The sequence below is a fragment of the Lactuca sativa genome, chromosome 1 (assembly GCF_002870075.4).
Source record: "Lactuca sativa cultivar Salinas chromosome 1, Lsat_Salinas_v11, whole genome shotgun sequence".
Taxonomy (NCBI): Eukaryota; Viridiplantae; Streptophyta; class Magnoliopsida; order Asterales; family Asteraceae; genus Lactuca; species Lactuca sativa.
Genome location: NC_056623.2, coordinates 120,257,363 through 120,271,973, shown reverse-complemented (window position 1 = coordinate 120,271,973; position 14,611 = coordinate 120,257,363). Strand labels below are relative to the sequence as shown.

General features: G+C 33.8%; 3 protein-coding genes across 3 annotated transcripts; 1 reads left to right on the top strand and 2 right to left on the bottom strand.

The window, feature by feature from the left end:
• The first annotated feature begins 3,408 nt into the window (after positions 1 to 3,408).
• Positions 3,409 to 6,490, top strand: LOC122196922 (U-box domain-containing protein 12). The gene is made up of 2 exons (XM_042900392.2): positions 3,409 to 4,434; positions 5,214 to 6,490. The coding sequence occupies exons 1-2, from the start codon at positions 3,505 to 3,507 to the stop codon at positions 6,120 to 6,122; spliced, it is 1,839 nt and encodes a 612-aa protein (XP_042756326.1). The 5' UTR covers positions 3,409 to 3,504; the 3' UTR covers positions 6,123 to 6,490.
• A 3,521-nt stretch (positions 6,491 to 10,011) lies between these two features.
• LOC128127790 (uncharacterized) lies at positions 10,012 to 11,128 on the bottom strand. The gene is made up of 2 exons (XM_052766481.1): positions 10,573 to 11,128; positions 10,012 to 10,481 (listed from the first exon to the last, which is right to left on the bottom strand). The coding sequence occupies exons 1-2, from the start codon at positions 11,126 to 11,128 to the stop codon at positions 10,012 to 10,014; spliced, it is 1,026 nt and encodes a 341-aa protein (XP_052622441.1).
• A 116-nt stretch (positions 11,129 to 11,244) lies between these two features.
• LOC128127788 (uncharacterized) lies at positions 11,245 to 12,300 on the bottom strand. The gene has a single exon (XM_052766478.1). It carries the CDS (start codon positions 12,298 to 12,300, stop codon positions 11,245 to 11,247), a length of 1,056 nt encoding a protein of 351 aa, XP_052622438.1.
• Between the last annotated feature and the right edge of the window lie 2,311 nt (positions 12,301 to 14,611).

Sequence of the window (14,611 nt, the reverse complement as noted above, 5' to 3'; positions counted from 1 at the left end):
AAATGTTTAGGCTTTTAGGTTAATTAGGGCTTCATTGGGTCCATTAGGGTTAAACAAGTCGGGCACCACCCGCTACCACCTCCGATAGTGGTGGTCAACTACGGCTCACGGTGGTGGTGATGGATTTCCTTAATCGTTATGACTAAAAAACAATATTACAATGCAATAACCAAATGAACGCACACACAAAAATAACACATACACACACCCAGCCACCCTTGTGGCGGCAGGTGGTGGTTGGAGGTGCTAGCCACCACCTCATGACGGTGGTGGTCGCTCACTTTTGATTCTAGATTACACAACACACACACTTAACGCAATACAACAACATTACACCACAGACAACAGTTACAGACATACACGTGTGCCTAGAACAGTAACACCACCACCCACCTAGTGGCGTACGACGGCGGCAACAGTAATAGTTCGACATGGCGATATCAAAACAACCGCTAGAGCGGCAGCAACGACATAGCAAAAACACAAAACGGAGAGTAGAGAAGATGTGATCCTTCACCGAGTGCAGTAACAACCACTAAATCAACGTGTTTCTTCCGTCCCAACAACGGTCAGTGACGACGGAGCTTGGTGGCAACGCAACCGGGCAACGATAACGACATCATGACAAACGACGACTTGGAGGAACAAAGGAACGGTGGTTGAGAAAACAACAACAGCAGCCACGATATCGAGCTTCATTCCCATCGTCGGAGTTGTGATGACAGTCGTTCGGTGGTTCAAGGCAGCGATGAAGAAGTTGGCGGCAACTGGAAGATTGAGGGATATGGTGGTAGCAACTGAGAGATTGTTAGGGTTAGGGTTTTGGATGGTTATGCAATGGAAGAGATGGTGACGGGTTTTTAGACCCCGTCCAAAAACAGACTTCCTACCATTTCTCAATTTCGGCCCCTCCCTCTCAATTCCATACAATTTGAGTCCAATATTTACACTCTAGTCCTTGACTCTAAAAATCCTTTCAATCAAAGTGCAAATGTTTCAATTTAACCTTTAATATCCAAAAATATAACCTTTAACACCCCCAAGGTGTACCACCCCCCTGGTGCTAATTTAATACAATTTAGGGCTAAAATAAAATATAAATTACATTTCGGAGTTCTCAGGGTTTATTATTTATTTATTTGCTTATCTTATTTATTTATCTAATAAACGGGATGTTACGTTAATAGGGTCTAAACAGAGATTTCGGTTAACCAAACAAACCCGAAAGTTGTATAGGATCGGGTTTCGTGTAGAATTCTTAACTCTTTTCGGGTTGGGATCAACCCGAATAACCCGTTTAATAGCTACTATATGCGAATACAATATACAACAGTTAATGCATATGACTCAACTCAGTTATGATTTTATGATTATCAGTAACGAGTTTAAGATTAATTAATTTTTTCTCTATTTGAATTGATTTCTGTAAAACCCTTTGAATCGGCGCACTGGAGAATGCAAAAAATTATAGAAGAATATTGTGTAATATTTCTTTTTTACGTGTGCCTCACAAACAAATCTATATATTGAACATTTTTGCCAATTTACATTTTACGTCTCTATATATGTCAACGTAAATTTCTATATGGAACTTTTTAGTTAGTTTAAATACTCGAGTAAACGAACTAATAAATTCACAAACAAATCGACATATTGAGTAATTAAACGTAACTCGTAAATTCTCAACTATTTTAGCTACTAATATGTATTGTATTTTGTTGTTTTAAACCAATTAACCCAAATAAGCCAAAACCCGTTAACCCAAGCCCAACTAACCCATACCTTATTAGGTTCTGGTTTCATGTGAAACTTTTATTAAGAAAAACCCGACTAACCCGTAACCCGATTGGATTGACCCGATTAACAACCCTAGTTATTGGAATTAAGTCGGGTATCAAGTGCTCCATCTTTCCTGTGATGCAACGCCTAAGTTCTTGTGGGGTGAATTCCAGTTTCGATTTTCGCTGATCGGAAGTCCAGGCAAGTGTAACCATGCACCACCGTTTGGCTTGATTAATAATGTGTGTGTCTTTTAAACTCGCTTAACCGCAGTGCCTCGGTAGATCTTGCCAAGAAACTGGATCACTGTAAACGTCCCTTATCATACCGCATTAACAATTTAACATGACACCTTACAAATACATTAGTACTCCGTACTAATATAGTAACCAACATAAAAATGTTTGATAATGATGATTATTAAAGATGCCTTATATTCTGGTTAAGCTTTAGACGAGGCGAACAATTATGCAACCAAGGCTCATGCGAGGCTTTAGATTTCAACGACGGAGGCACGGAGCACTTGTCAGCGAAACTTCCATGCCATTTGAAAAAGTGTGGTAACCGGGTATGGAGGGTGAGTTTTTTTATAATTAAAAAAGAAGAATCGGATGTTTTTCTTTTATTAATAAACTCAGGAACTTTCTCTACATATCCATTACTATTAACTAAGGGGTAAAAAGGTTCAAACATTTATTTTTTAAGTGGAAGTATAAAATTACTAAGTGGAAATATGAGGACAATTAACAATACAAATTATATTTTTAGCCCAGAACAATACAAATTATATACTATACAAAGTAAAGGAAATCACAATGTGTATATTTAAGATACCGACATGGTACCTGAAGTCAATGCTTTGGGTTCCTTTAATTACAATACTCTAAAATAGCAGCATGCATAGAAAATTTAAAATGAATGTGTTGATTATATTGATGTAGTAGTTTCTATACACCTATCTTTGACTTTTTGGATTACATATTCATGTAATTTAATTTGGTACATTAGTACGTTTAATATTTTTAGTGGGTTCATTTGTTTTTCATTATAATCTACGCGGCTCTCTTTGTTAAATACGTATGAAATCAATTTTATGTATTTTTCTTTAAAAAAAAAAATTGTTAGAAAACTACACCTATAACTGTTACAATTACCCTTCTTGTATATAGGGTTATTTATGTTGCAACTGTTCACTAGATTAGTTTGCAACACTATAGAAAGACATCAATGGAATAGCCCATTCACACTTTATATTCCTTATTACTGCGTGGAATAGCAATAACCATCTGCTTAAGTTCATTCATAAAATTGAGCAGAATGAAGAATTGGTCCATGTGAATGACGGAATAATATTTATAAAGAAATCCCAAATGATCTTGAAATAGTAGCTAATGTGTTAACATAATACATAAAATTATATTGTATAAAAACAACATATATAATAATAAGTAAAGTCAATTTCTTTAAATATTTCTAAAAGACAATACGCTACAACTTGTATGATGGTTTGATGTATCAATAAGGTTTACTTTCTCCCACCATCAGCTCGGCCGCCACCTATGACATCACTATCTTCAACTTCACCCATATATAGCCATGCACTGACTTGACTCTCTATGTCCCCATAAACCTTTTCTAAATCAACAAATCCGACAAAGACCCCGAATTCCGCATCTCCTCCTTTTGCCACCATATCCATATACATCTTCACCAATATCAAAAGACATGTCTTTTTCAAGGATAAGCCTTGAAAGTTATCTAATTCCATTGGAAGAGATCAACCGTGCCACCGAAAACTTCAACCAACAGAGATGTATTGGAGGCGGTGGATTTGGTGCAGTCTACAAAGGTCAACTCTCTGAACGCTGGCAAAATCTTGCAGCTGCTATCAAAAGGCTAAGTCGGGATAGCTTCCAAGGAGAACGTGAGTTCCGAAACGAGTTAGAGTTGATCTCAAAATTTCACCATGAAAACATCATATCGTTCATTGGATATTGTGATGAAGACAAAGAGATGATTATAGTTTACGAGTATGCTATGAATGGAAGCCTTGATTATCATCTCCAAGACCCACATAAGATGAGTTGCATAACATGGACACAACGCCTGATGATTTGCATAGGGGCAGCAAGAGGACTGAGTTACCTTCACTCGGGTCTTGGGGAGCATAATAGAGTAATACACAGAGACGTCAAGAGTTCTAACATATTGTTAGATAACAATTTGGTTGCAAAAGTTTGTGATTTTGGCTTGTCAAAATCTGGTCCAAGAAATCAGAGTGATACCCAAATTTATACAAGGGTTGCGGGTACACAGTTTTACATGGATCCAGCTTACCATGAAAGTGGTATCCTCAGAAAAGAATCGGATGTATACTCGTTCGGTGTGGTATTGTTTGAAATCCTGAGTGGGATGTTGGTGTATCATGAAAAAAGTTTTGGAGATGATTGCCAACAAAATCTCATAACTGCTGTTCGGAGATACTATAACAAGGAACCTCATAAGGTAATTGATCCCAATATAAGAGATCAAATTGATACTAGAGCTTTTGATGCATTCCAAGAAATTGCATATGAGTGCATTAGTTTCAATTTGATGGAACGCCCTACCATGGACAAAGTCATTGAGAGGATTGAGAAAGCGCTAACTATTCAAGTAAGTCTTTTCATTTTGTTTTTTTGAAGAAAATCAAACCTATTGTTGATTTGTGGATGATACAACATGATAAATTGTTCTAATCCTTTTAAGTTTTAATGACGCCAAATAATCATCTAACATCAAATTAAAATTATTTTGGTCATATCCTTTTTCTCCAAAAGTTGGAAAGCCATTTTTCTTTATATACTTAGTGTTGCATTTGTCTTGTCCAACTTTCTATTTTAGAATGTTGAGTACGAAATCTCAGTTTACATTTATTCACACAGCCAAACTGTGGTAGTGTTGTAGACATGCCTTCTTTTTTGTGATATAAATTTCATGTATAACTTAATGCATTGTTTAAATTTCATTGATACAGACCAAAATTTTGAATACAAACATAAAAATGAGTTTGTTATTCAATTTACCAAACAAGATTAGGAAAATCACTAAAAGAACAAAATATAAAGCACTGAAACCTAAATGAGATATTTTCCGATTGATTTAGAGGTCTGGATCAAAAACAAGCAAGGGCTGGATGAAAACAATCATTTATTGTTGATATTAAAAAGCAGATCCGTCATTTAAAGGGGTTACCACTCACAAGTACTAACTGACATTTTTGTTGACTTATGTTGTTATCGACGTGTAGTTTGACATAGATATGACATTTTGTTGAAACCATAGTCAAGTACAAATTGGGTTCCCTAAAGACTTGAACAACAAACTTTGTTATTATTTTATCAACCATATCCAATATACACGAGGTTTATTTAATATTTGTTTTATTTTTGCAGACCCATAAACCTTCCGCTTCGATCCCTGCAGCACGTTCCATGATAGAAAGTGTCGTGTATAAACTAAAGTACTCCGCCAGTCCTGATGAGCAACAGATCGCCGCTAGTGAAATCCACCTCCTTGCAAAAGGACACGACGACAACCGTGTGGCCATTGTCCAGGCTGGAGCAATCCCTATGCTCTCACACCTACTCGGATCACCAGACACACTTACACAAGAACATGCATTGAACGCAATTCTTAATCTCTCGATTCATGATGAAAACAAAGGCATAATAGTGTCTTCTGGAGCTGTGCCCGGGATCATTTACGTGTTGCAGGAAGGTAACATGGAAGCACAGGAGAACGCAGCAGCCACTCTTTTCAGCCTCTCTTCAATGGACAAAAATAGGGTAACCATCGGTTCTGCAGGAGCTATCCCACCACTTGTGTTGCTGTTGAGTGAAGGTACTCAGAGAGGGAAGAGGGACGCAAGCATTGCCTTATATAATTTATGCATGTATCAGGGGAACAGAATAAGGGCTCTAAAAGCGGATGTAGTCCCCATTTTGATGAAACTGCTTGGGGAACCACATGGTGTGTTGAAGGATGAATCGTTAGCCATTCTAGTAATTTTGTCAAGCCAAGCAGAAGGAAAATTAGCTATAGGTAAAGAAGCGGCGGTGCCTATACTGGTTGAGGTGATTGGGAATGGATCCCCTAGGATGAAAGAGAATGCAGTTGGAATTTTAATTGAAATTTGTTCTATAAATCAAAAGTATTTGGTCGAGGCTCAAGAACTTGGAGTTAAGGAGAAACTGATGGATTTGCTACATCATGGTACGGACAGAGGGAGGAGAAAAGCCGGACACTTGCTGGAAAAGATGAGCAGATTAGCAGAGCAACAGAAGCTATTCGCGAGGGCGTGATTTATAGAGCAATAGAAGTTGACGGGTTTTCCACTTCCTCTTTTGAAGCTTAATGCTTTCTGAGATCAGTTTTGTTCCATTTATACTTATATATTATTTATTTTATTTTGATCATTAGATGGTGGTTATGGTCAGAATTATTTGGCAGAATTTATATTTGATTTGCTTATATTGTATGATGTTTATGTTTCAATGAATACTAGAAAAACTGCATTTTACGACGCACAATCTGTGTCGTAAAACGCTCAGACGACGCGTAAATGCGTGTCAAGGAAGACCCTGTCATAACAAGAGATGACGCGCTTTTGCGCGTCATCTATATACGATGCACACGACACGCAATGCGTATCAAGGAAGGCCCTGTCATAAAAGAAGACGGCATGCATTTGCGTGTCGTAACCTTACGACGCGCGTTTAGGACACGCATTGCGTATCATTATAGCCTCTGTCATAAATGAAGATGATACATATTTGCATGTCATAATTTCAGCAACCATTTAAAATATGCATATACGATGTGGCTTTACGATACTCTTTTACGCATAATACAAAAATATATAAAAAAATATATACCAAAACAATCAATTTCATCCAATAACATCATGTCAAAAAATTATAATACATTGATATTAAAGGGATCTGATTGTACATTGTTACTAAGAGGTTTTTCCTAACTATATAACCTAATACTACATTGCTATAAAGGGGCACCTTCTTGTTTCACTAACTCATCATTAAGTTGTCTAAAGAGGCTCTAAAACCCTTTATGTATCAAGCCAATCATCATGTCTCTTAGCTTCAATATCAATCCTAACTCTTAATCAAAAACAAGTCGGAAATCCTACGCAATAAATCATGTCAGTTGTACAATATCAATATCAACTAATTAATAATAGACATGGTATGTATGAGAGTAGCCTCAAGGGCAGCTCCCAAAGGATACTCCTTGCCTGTGTCATCTTCCTTTTGAATTTGCAGGAGAGTGTCTGGTTGTTCAAATCAGAAAATAAAACCAACGAAACCATTACATTGCTGTGATTTGCATTTATCCCTACAATTTAACTTCAATGGCATTAAAAAAATATGCATAAAATAAGTTATTATTTCACTTGATCAACCAATAGACCACTGTGCTGCCTCAATTTGTCAACCACTTCCTGAGATGTAGCCTTCCTCAAATTGCTTATTGACTTACAGGCGATAAGAAGAGGGTACATAAGAGCCTGAAATGGATTTTGAAACAGGTAAGTCTACATGGTGTTTTATGTTCCAAAAGAGTAAAAAAGGTAAAACGGAAGAGACCTGTTGATGTCTAAGTCTACATGGTGTTTTATGTCCTATCAATAAATATACGTTGCACTTAATTGTTAGCCAGTATTTTGGGAAGAATCAAGTCTAAACAAAAGTACCTGAAGAGATTAATCATCAGTCAGCTTTTGAAGATTTACTGTTTAACTATTTATTTTAGATTTAATTACAAGACACTTTTTTACTATTTTTGTGTTTTTAGTATCAATAAGATGTGGTTTAGATACGAAAAACGAGAACTTATAAATAAAAAACTAATGAATTAAAAATACACATCAAATACTACGATAAATTGATAATTGTTAAAAAAACAATAAAAAATGATAATATAAAATCAAGATTGTTAAAATCGAGATCTTACATAAGATTTTTCACTTTGCAAAATCATAATCGTAAATTTGAAACAGTTGCGTAAGATCCTAACAGATGAACAAATATATATATATATATATATATATATATATATATATATATATATATATATATATATATATATATAGAGAGAGAGAGAGAGAGAGAGAGAATAAGAGTGAGTGAGTGAGTTAGAGACCTAGGTTCAAATGTTTTCCACATCTATTGTATGCTAGAATGCGTCAATAAGATTTTAATAAAAATTATATATATATATATATATATATATATATATATATATATATATATATATATATATATATATATATATATATATAAAGGGAAGTGGTTATATGGAAAACAAAAGAAAAACCCTAAAAGACACCAAAATGCATAAAAAATACCTAGACATCACAAAAGCGCAACTTTTTTTAAAATTTCGTTGAAATAAAATATAAAATTAATTTGTTTTTTTTTTAAAAAACAATTTTATTGTCAAAATAAATTTTAGAGATTTTGTGTTAAAAGGTGTGATTTTTTCAAAAAAAAAAATTCAAAACAAAGTTTTGTGATCTCTAAGTATTTGTTTTATGAATTTTTATTATTTTTAGGGTTTTTTGTTTTCCATAGAACCTAAAGATATATATATATATATATATATATATATATATATATATATATATATATATATATATATATATATATATATATATATATATATATATATATATGCATACTTATAATTCTTTTTTATAGAAACTAATTAAATTTGTCATTAATGTCAATAATAATATTCTTTCAGAATAAATTCATATCTAGAAAATTATGATAGTGTATTTTAGTATAATACACTATCGTCGTTCATATTCTATTCAACTTTATTGTGTTTTAAGTGAGTGAGTTTTAAAAAAAATGAACTCATACATAAAAACTTAAATACGAATTCTTTCTGAAAATATATTATTGCTGACATTAATGAATAATTTAATTAGTTTCCATAAAAAAATAATTATAATAATGGATATCATTTAATATACATACTATTATGGAAATCATTTAATATCTAACTTTGTTTAATTAAATAATTAAATAATTTGACTAAAATCATATTTGTGCATTCTACAACACTATAAAGATAAAAAACACATTAAGATATATATATATATATATATATATATATATATATATATATATATATATATATATATAGAGAGAGAGAGAGAGAGAGAGAGGGGGGATAGAGAGAGATATATAAGATCGGATGACGACTCTTTTTAAAGTGAAGATTTGTAACAACATCTTAAAAAATCTTTAAAAAATAAAAATTATAAAATTGAGCATATTATTGTATCAGAGAAAAAAATTTGAAAAATTTTGTTTTGGATCATTTAAATTGAACCATGGATCATTTTTTTGATCCATAATTCAATTTTAATGATTCAAAATTTTTATTTCCATTTTTTTCTCCCGGATATAAAAGTATGCTCGATTTTTTTATTTGTGTTATTTTCTTAGATTTTTTTTTCAATTTTTTTAAGGTATATTCACGAACCCTCGCCTAAAAGAGAATCTTCAACGGAACCGTGTATATATATACACACACGTGAGAGTTTATTATTAACTAAAAACTAAAAACAAACCGTTAGATTATAAAGTTGTCGAATGTCGATTATGATTTAATTTTATTTATATATATATTTAAAAAAAGGTAATTTTTATTGTAGTCTAATTTAAAAATAAAATAATGCACAATTTTTATAATTTTAAATACTAATCCTCGCAACAATTGATATTATACAAATATACTTTATAATTTTTTACGATTCTAATATTACTTGAAATGAAAAGAAGACCTTTATAACTCATATTTTACTAGTTAGGAAAATGACTAATCAATGTAATTAGCTTTTCGGTAAGTTTACATCTAGGGTTTTTGTACACATCTAGGCAAGGTTTTAAAATACGGAATCGGGCCTCAAGGCGTTTACCCCTCGCCTCACGAGGCGTAAGCCTCGAGGCGAAACGAGGCGTAAGCCTCAAGGCGGAATAAAATAATAATAATAATATATTATATTAATCATAAAAAACATACTAAAGTCCAATTTCAAACATAAAAGTCTTACTTAATGTCATGATCCCAAAAATAAAAAGATACTAAAATTCATAATAGTCTTCAAATCATGCCAAATTAGTAAAAACAAACGCATAATAGTGTTTAAATCAAGCTAAATCAACATAAACCAAGGTCATCATCATCTTCCATTTGACCATCGAGCTCATCATCTTCATCAACCAGATTTAGTTGAACACCTTTCCTCCTTTTTGAACTAGAACTTGCACTTGTTCCAACTTCTGCTGCAACTTCATCCGTTCCAACTTCTTCACTATTCTCATCATCTTCAATACTTGGGTCGACTAACCAGTCATCATCAGATGGCAATTCCTCAACAATTAAGGGATCATCATCCTCTCCTAGCTTCTTCTTTGAGACAAACTTTCTCTTCAACTTCTTCTTGTACATAATGTACACCAAGCTATTCATTTTACTCGTAGTCAACCGGTTCCTTCTCTTTGTGTGTACTTGATTAAATGTACTCCAATTCCTTTCGCAAGCTGAAGCGGAACAAGTTAGACCCAATATTTTTGTTGCAAACATCATGAGCTCGGGCACACTCTCTCCAAAGTTATCCCACCATTCAACTACATAAATAAACAAAAAACCAAATTCATATTAGTATAATATTTAATAATAATTGAAAAATGTATATATAATTATACTTCTAGTTTATACCCGGAGGCCGTTTAAGGTATGATGTTAAAGCCGCATTATATCCAAACAACCCTCTCTTGTACTTAAACTCATCGAGCTGTGAATCAACCTTTTCATTAGTTTCTTGATCCAAGAGTCTTTCCATGCACCTATACAAAACCATTTTTATCTCGGGATGTCGGGAAACATCGGGACTCCACCTGTAGCGCGGGTTCAAGAAATAAGCCGCTGCATGCAAGTCACGGTGCATTTGATTCTCCCATTTTTCATCAATAATGTCCCATATTTCCTTATAAGAACCCACATCCCCATCAAAATTTTTGGCAATCTTTTCCTTGCATTCATCCATAGCACCATAAATATAAGCCATTGCTGGTTCTTTTTCACCATCAACAAGTCTCAAAACATGAACCAGAGGCTTTGTGGTTTTCATTGAATAAACCACACTTGGCCAAAAATAAACTTCATCCATGACAATCTTCTTGACAGCTATTCCATCCGACTTCTTAGCCCAAGCACAATTTGACCACTCAGTTGAAACAAACATCTGTTGTAATGGTTGTTTCAACTCGTACATGCTTTCTAGTGTCAAAAATGCAGTTGCAAATCGGGTGGCAGCAGGGCGAAGAAGATCTTTCTTTGCAAACTTTCTTGCTAAGCTCAAAACCCATTGATGGTTATGAATAAAATTGCTTACTTTTTCGCCTTAAGTAAAGCATTTTTGTTTTGTGGCAACCCTCCAATCTTCTCAAGCATCAAATCTATGCAATGAGCAGCACACGGAGTCCAATATAAATGTTTTAGCTTCTCCATCAACAAAGTACCAGCAGTTTTGTACGCGCTTTCATTATCTGTGGTCACTTGAATGACAATATCTTCACCGGTTTCCTCAATAACACCATCAAGTAGCTCGAACAACTTTTGTGCATTTTTTATGCAATCTGATGCATCAACAGTTTTCAAAAAGACTGTCCCATATTTATTGTTCACAAGAAAGTTAATCAAGCTTCTGTTTCTAATATCGGACCAGCCATCTGATAACAATGAAACTCCTGTTTGCTTCCATGTAGCTTTTATGTCATCAACAAATGTAGTGGTTGTCTTGACTTCTTCTTTTAAAATCCAAGTGCCCAACTCGTGTGCTGAAGGAGGTTTTAAGTCACGACCATAATTAGCAATTGAACGCACCATATTTACAAAAGCCGGACTCGATGCAATATTAAATGGCATCCCATTCTCATAAAAGCATCGCCCAATATCCAAGCAAACTCTATTGCGGTGTTCTTTAGCCTTCGCTGGTGTCATCTTCTCAACCGCTACTGTCCCTTGGTCATCATCAAGTGGAATCTCCATATAATGGTCTATCGGGCCTCTAACCCCCTTGGTGCTAACACTAGGACTAGAATTTGCACCTATAACATTGTTATTGCTATTGCTCATATGGTATGATCCACAACCCACATATTCCTCAAAATTACGTTGCTTAGTGAATTTCTGATCTTGATATGCTTTTAGATATTGTTTCATTTCTTCCTTTACTATGTCGGGCACGTTTACACAAGGTGCAACATCTTTCCATGATCCAGCAAGATGTTCCTTCATTCGTTTTACCCCCCCCCCTCCTTTGATGACCTTGCTACAATAGTTACACTTGAGATATTTGTAAACTTTTTTGGCACCCTCTCCAGGTACTTGTACCTCTTCACTATGAACCCAAGCTGGATCATTTCGTGCTCCTTTAGAAGCCATTTTAAGTCCAAAACTTAATAAATATTCTGCAATAAAGTAAGTGTACAAAAGCATTATAGGGAGAAACTACCAAACTGATAACACTAAGTTGCCTAATTCGAGTTGTGTAATTAGCAAAAGGAGAGTGTAATTGCCAAAAGAAAAGAAGATACAAACTCATGAAAACACAGTAAAGTGGATAGAATTTCCAATTTTTTTTCTAACCTTTGATTTGAAGCAGTCAAGAGTCAAGCAACCTTCAAGAAGTCCAACTTCAATTACAACTCAGTACCTTCGGATTTTGATGCAGAAGTGGGGAGCAACTTCGATTTTAACTCACAAGTTCATGACCATGTTCGATTTGGCTAACAACGGGAGTAAGAAGAAACGAGAAGAGAAACTCAGAAAAGAAAGAAGAAACGAGAGAATAAGGAGTGACGGCTGGAGAAAAATTAGGTTATATCACGTGATTTCTAAGGTCTAAAAGTAAAAAAAAAAACCCTATAACGCCTCTTAAGCGTCGCCTCGGACCGCTTTTCACCGCCTGAAAAGACTAAGGCGTGCGCCTCATTCTCCCCCTAAGAAGCGTAGCCTCAGAATCGGTTTTGGTCCGCCTCGCCTCGAGGCGCGCCTCGAGGCGTACGCCTCGACCGATTTTTAAAACCTTGCATCTAGGTAACAAACTTGTTGGAAGTGTTCACATATGATCATTATGACTTGCTATAGTAGGTTAAATCGTAGATGTGAAAATTTTTAAAAGGTTCGTTACCTAGATGTGTACACAAAAAATTGTTACCAAAATATGAAAAAAAAATAAAAATAAAAATAAATTGCACAAATGGTCCTTATGGTTTTGGAGAATTTGTGTTTTTTTGGTCCCTAAGTTATTTTTTTAGCTTAGAGGGTCCCACTGTTTATTTCTGTTACGCGTTTGGTCTCTGTCTTACCTAAAAATACTATTTTGCCCTTATTATTTTATTTTTTAATTAATTTTTCTTATTTATGTATTCATTTTTTATATATTAAAAAATACTAATAGACCCTATATATCTGTATTTCCTCACAAAAAATCTCAAACCATATTTGACAAATTTAATTCGGATGGTTCTTACTGTTTATTTTTGTTTCGCGTTTGGTCCCTGTCTTACCTAAAAAGACTATTGTGCCCTTATTAATTTATTTTTTAATTAATTTTCTTATTTATGTATTTATTTTTTATATATTTAAAAAAGTTAGTAGACCCCACATATCTGTATCTCTTCACCGTAAACCTGAAACCACATTTGATATATTTAATTTGGATCTTACCGGTTACCATCCCATCTCTCATCCTCCCCAACTTCTTTTTCTTTTCTATCTTTAATAACATCGACGTCTTCACCATCCTTCTTTTTTTGGTACTTCAACTATGACGAACCAACACCATAACCTACTGTCACTTCATCTTTAGTGGTTTGTGGTGTTGATTCGACGGAGTTGAAGGACCGAAAAGAGAAGACATTATGAAGACATCGATATCACTAAAGATGGAAAGTAAATAGAAGTTGAGGAAAATGAGAGATAGGATTATGAAGAGATACAGATATGTGGGGTCTACTAATTTTTCTTAAATATATAAAGAATAAATACACATATAAGAAAATTAATTAAAATAATAAATCAATAAGGGCACAATAGTCTTTTTAGGTAAGATGGAGATCAAGCTCGTAACAAAATTAAACAGTAAGGATCATCCGCGTTAAAAAAATAAACAGTAGGGATCATCCGAAGAGATACTAATATGCGGGATCTATTAATTTTTTTAAATATATAAAAAATAAATACATAAATAAGAAAATTAATTAAAAAGTAAATTAATAAGGGTACAATAGTCTTTTTAGGTAAGACCGTGACCAAACACGTAACGAAAATAAACATTAGGTATCATCCAAGTTAAAAAAATAAGTTAGAAAACAAAAAAACACAAATTCCCCCAAACCATAGGGACCATTCGTGTAATTTACCTTTATTTTTTGTTTTTTTCATATTTGGGTAACTATTTTTTTCTGTACACATCTAGGTAAAAAAGTTGTTGAAAACGTTCACATCTACAATTTAACTGTTATAGCAGATCATAATGATCATATGTAAATACTTCCAACAAGTTTGTTACCTAGATGTGTAAAAATAAAAAGATAATTAACCAGATGTGAATATATCAAAAAGTTAATCCCTTAACAAGCCATTTTCAGTTACTATTTTTGCATATAAATTTACTGTTCATACTTAAAACAAATAGAAAAATCCCAAATAGTCCTAATAAACAGAAAAACCCCAAATAATCCTAGTATGC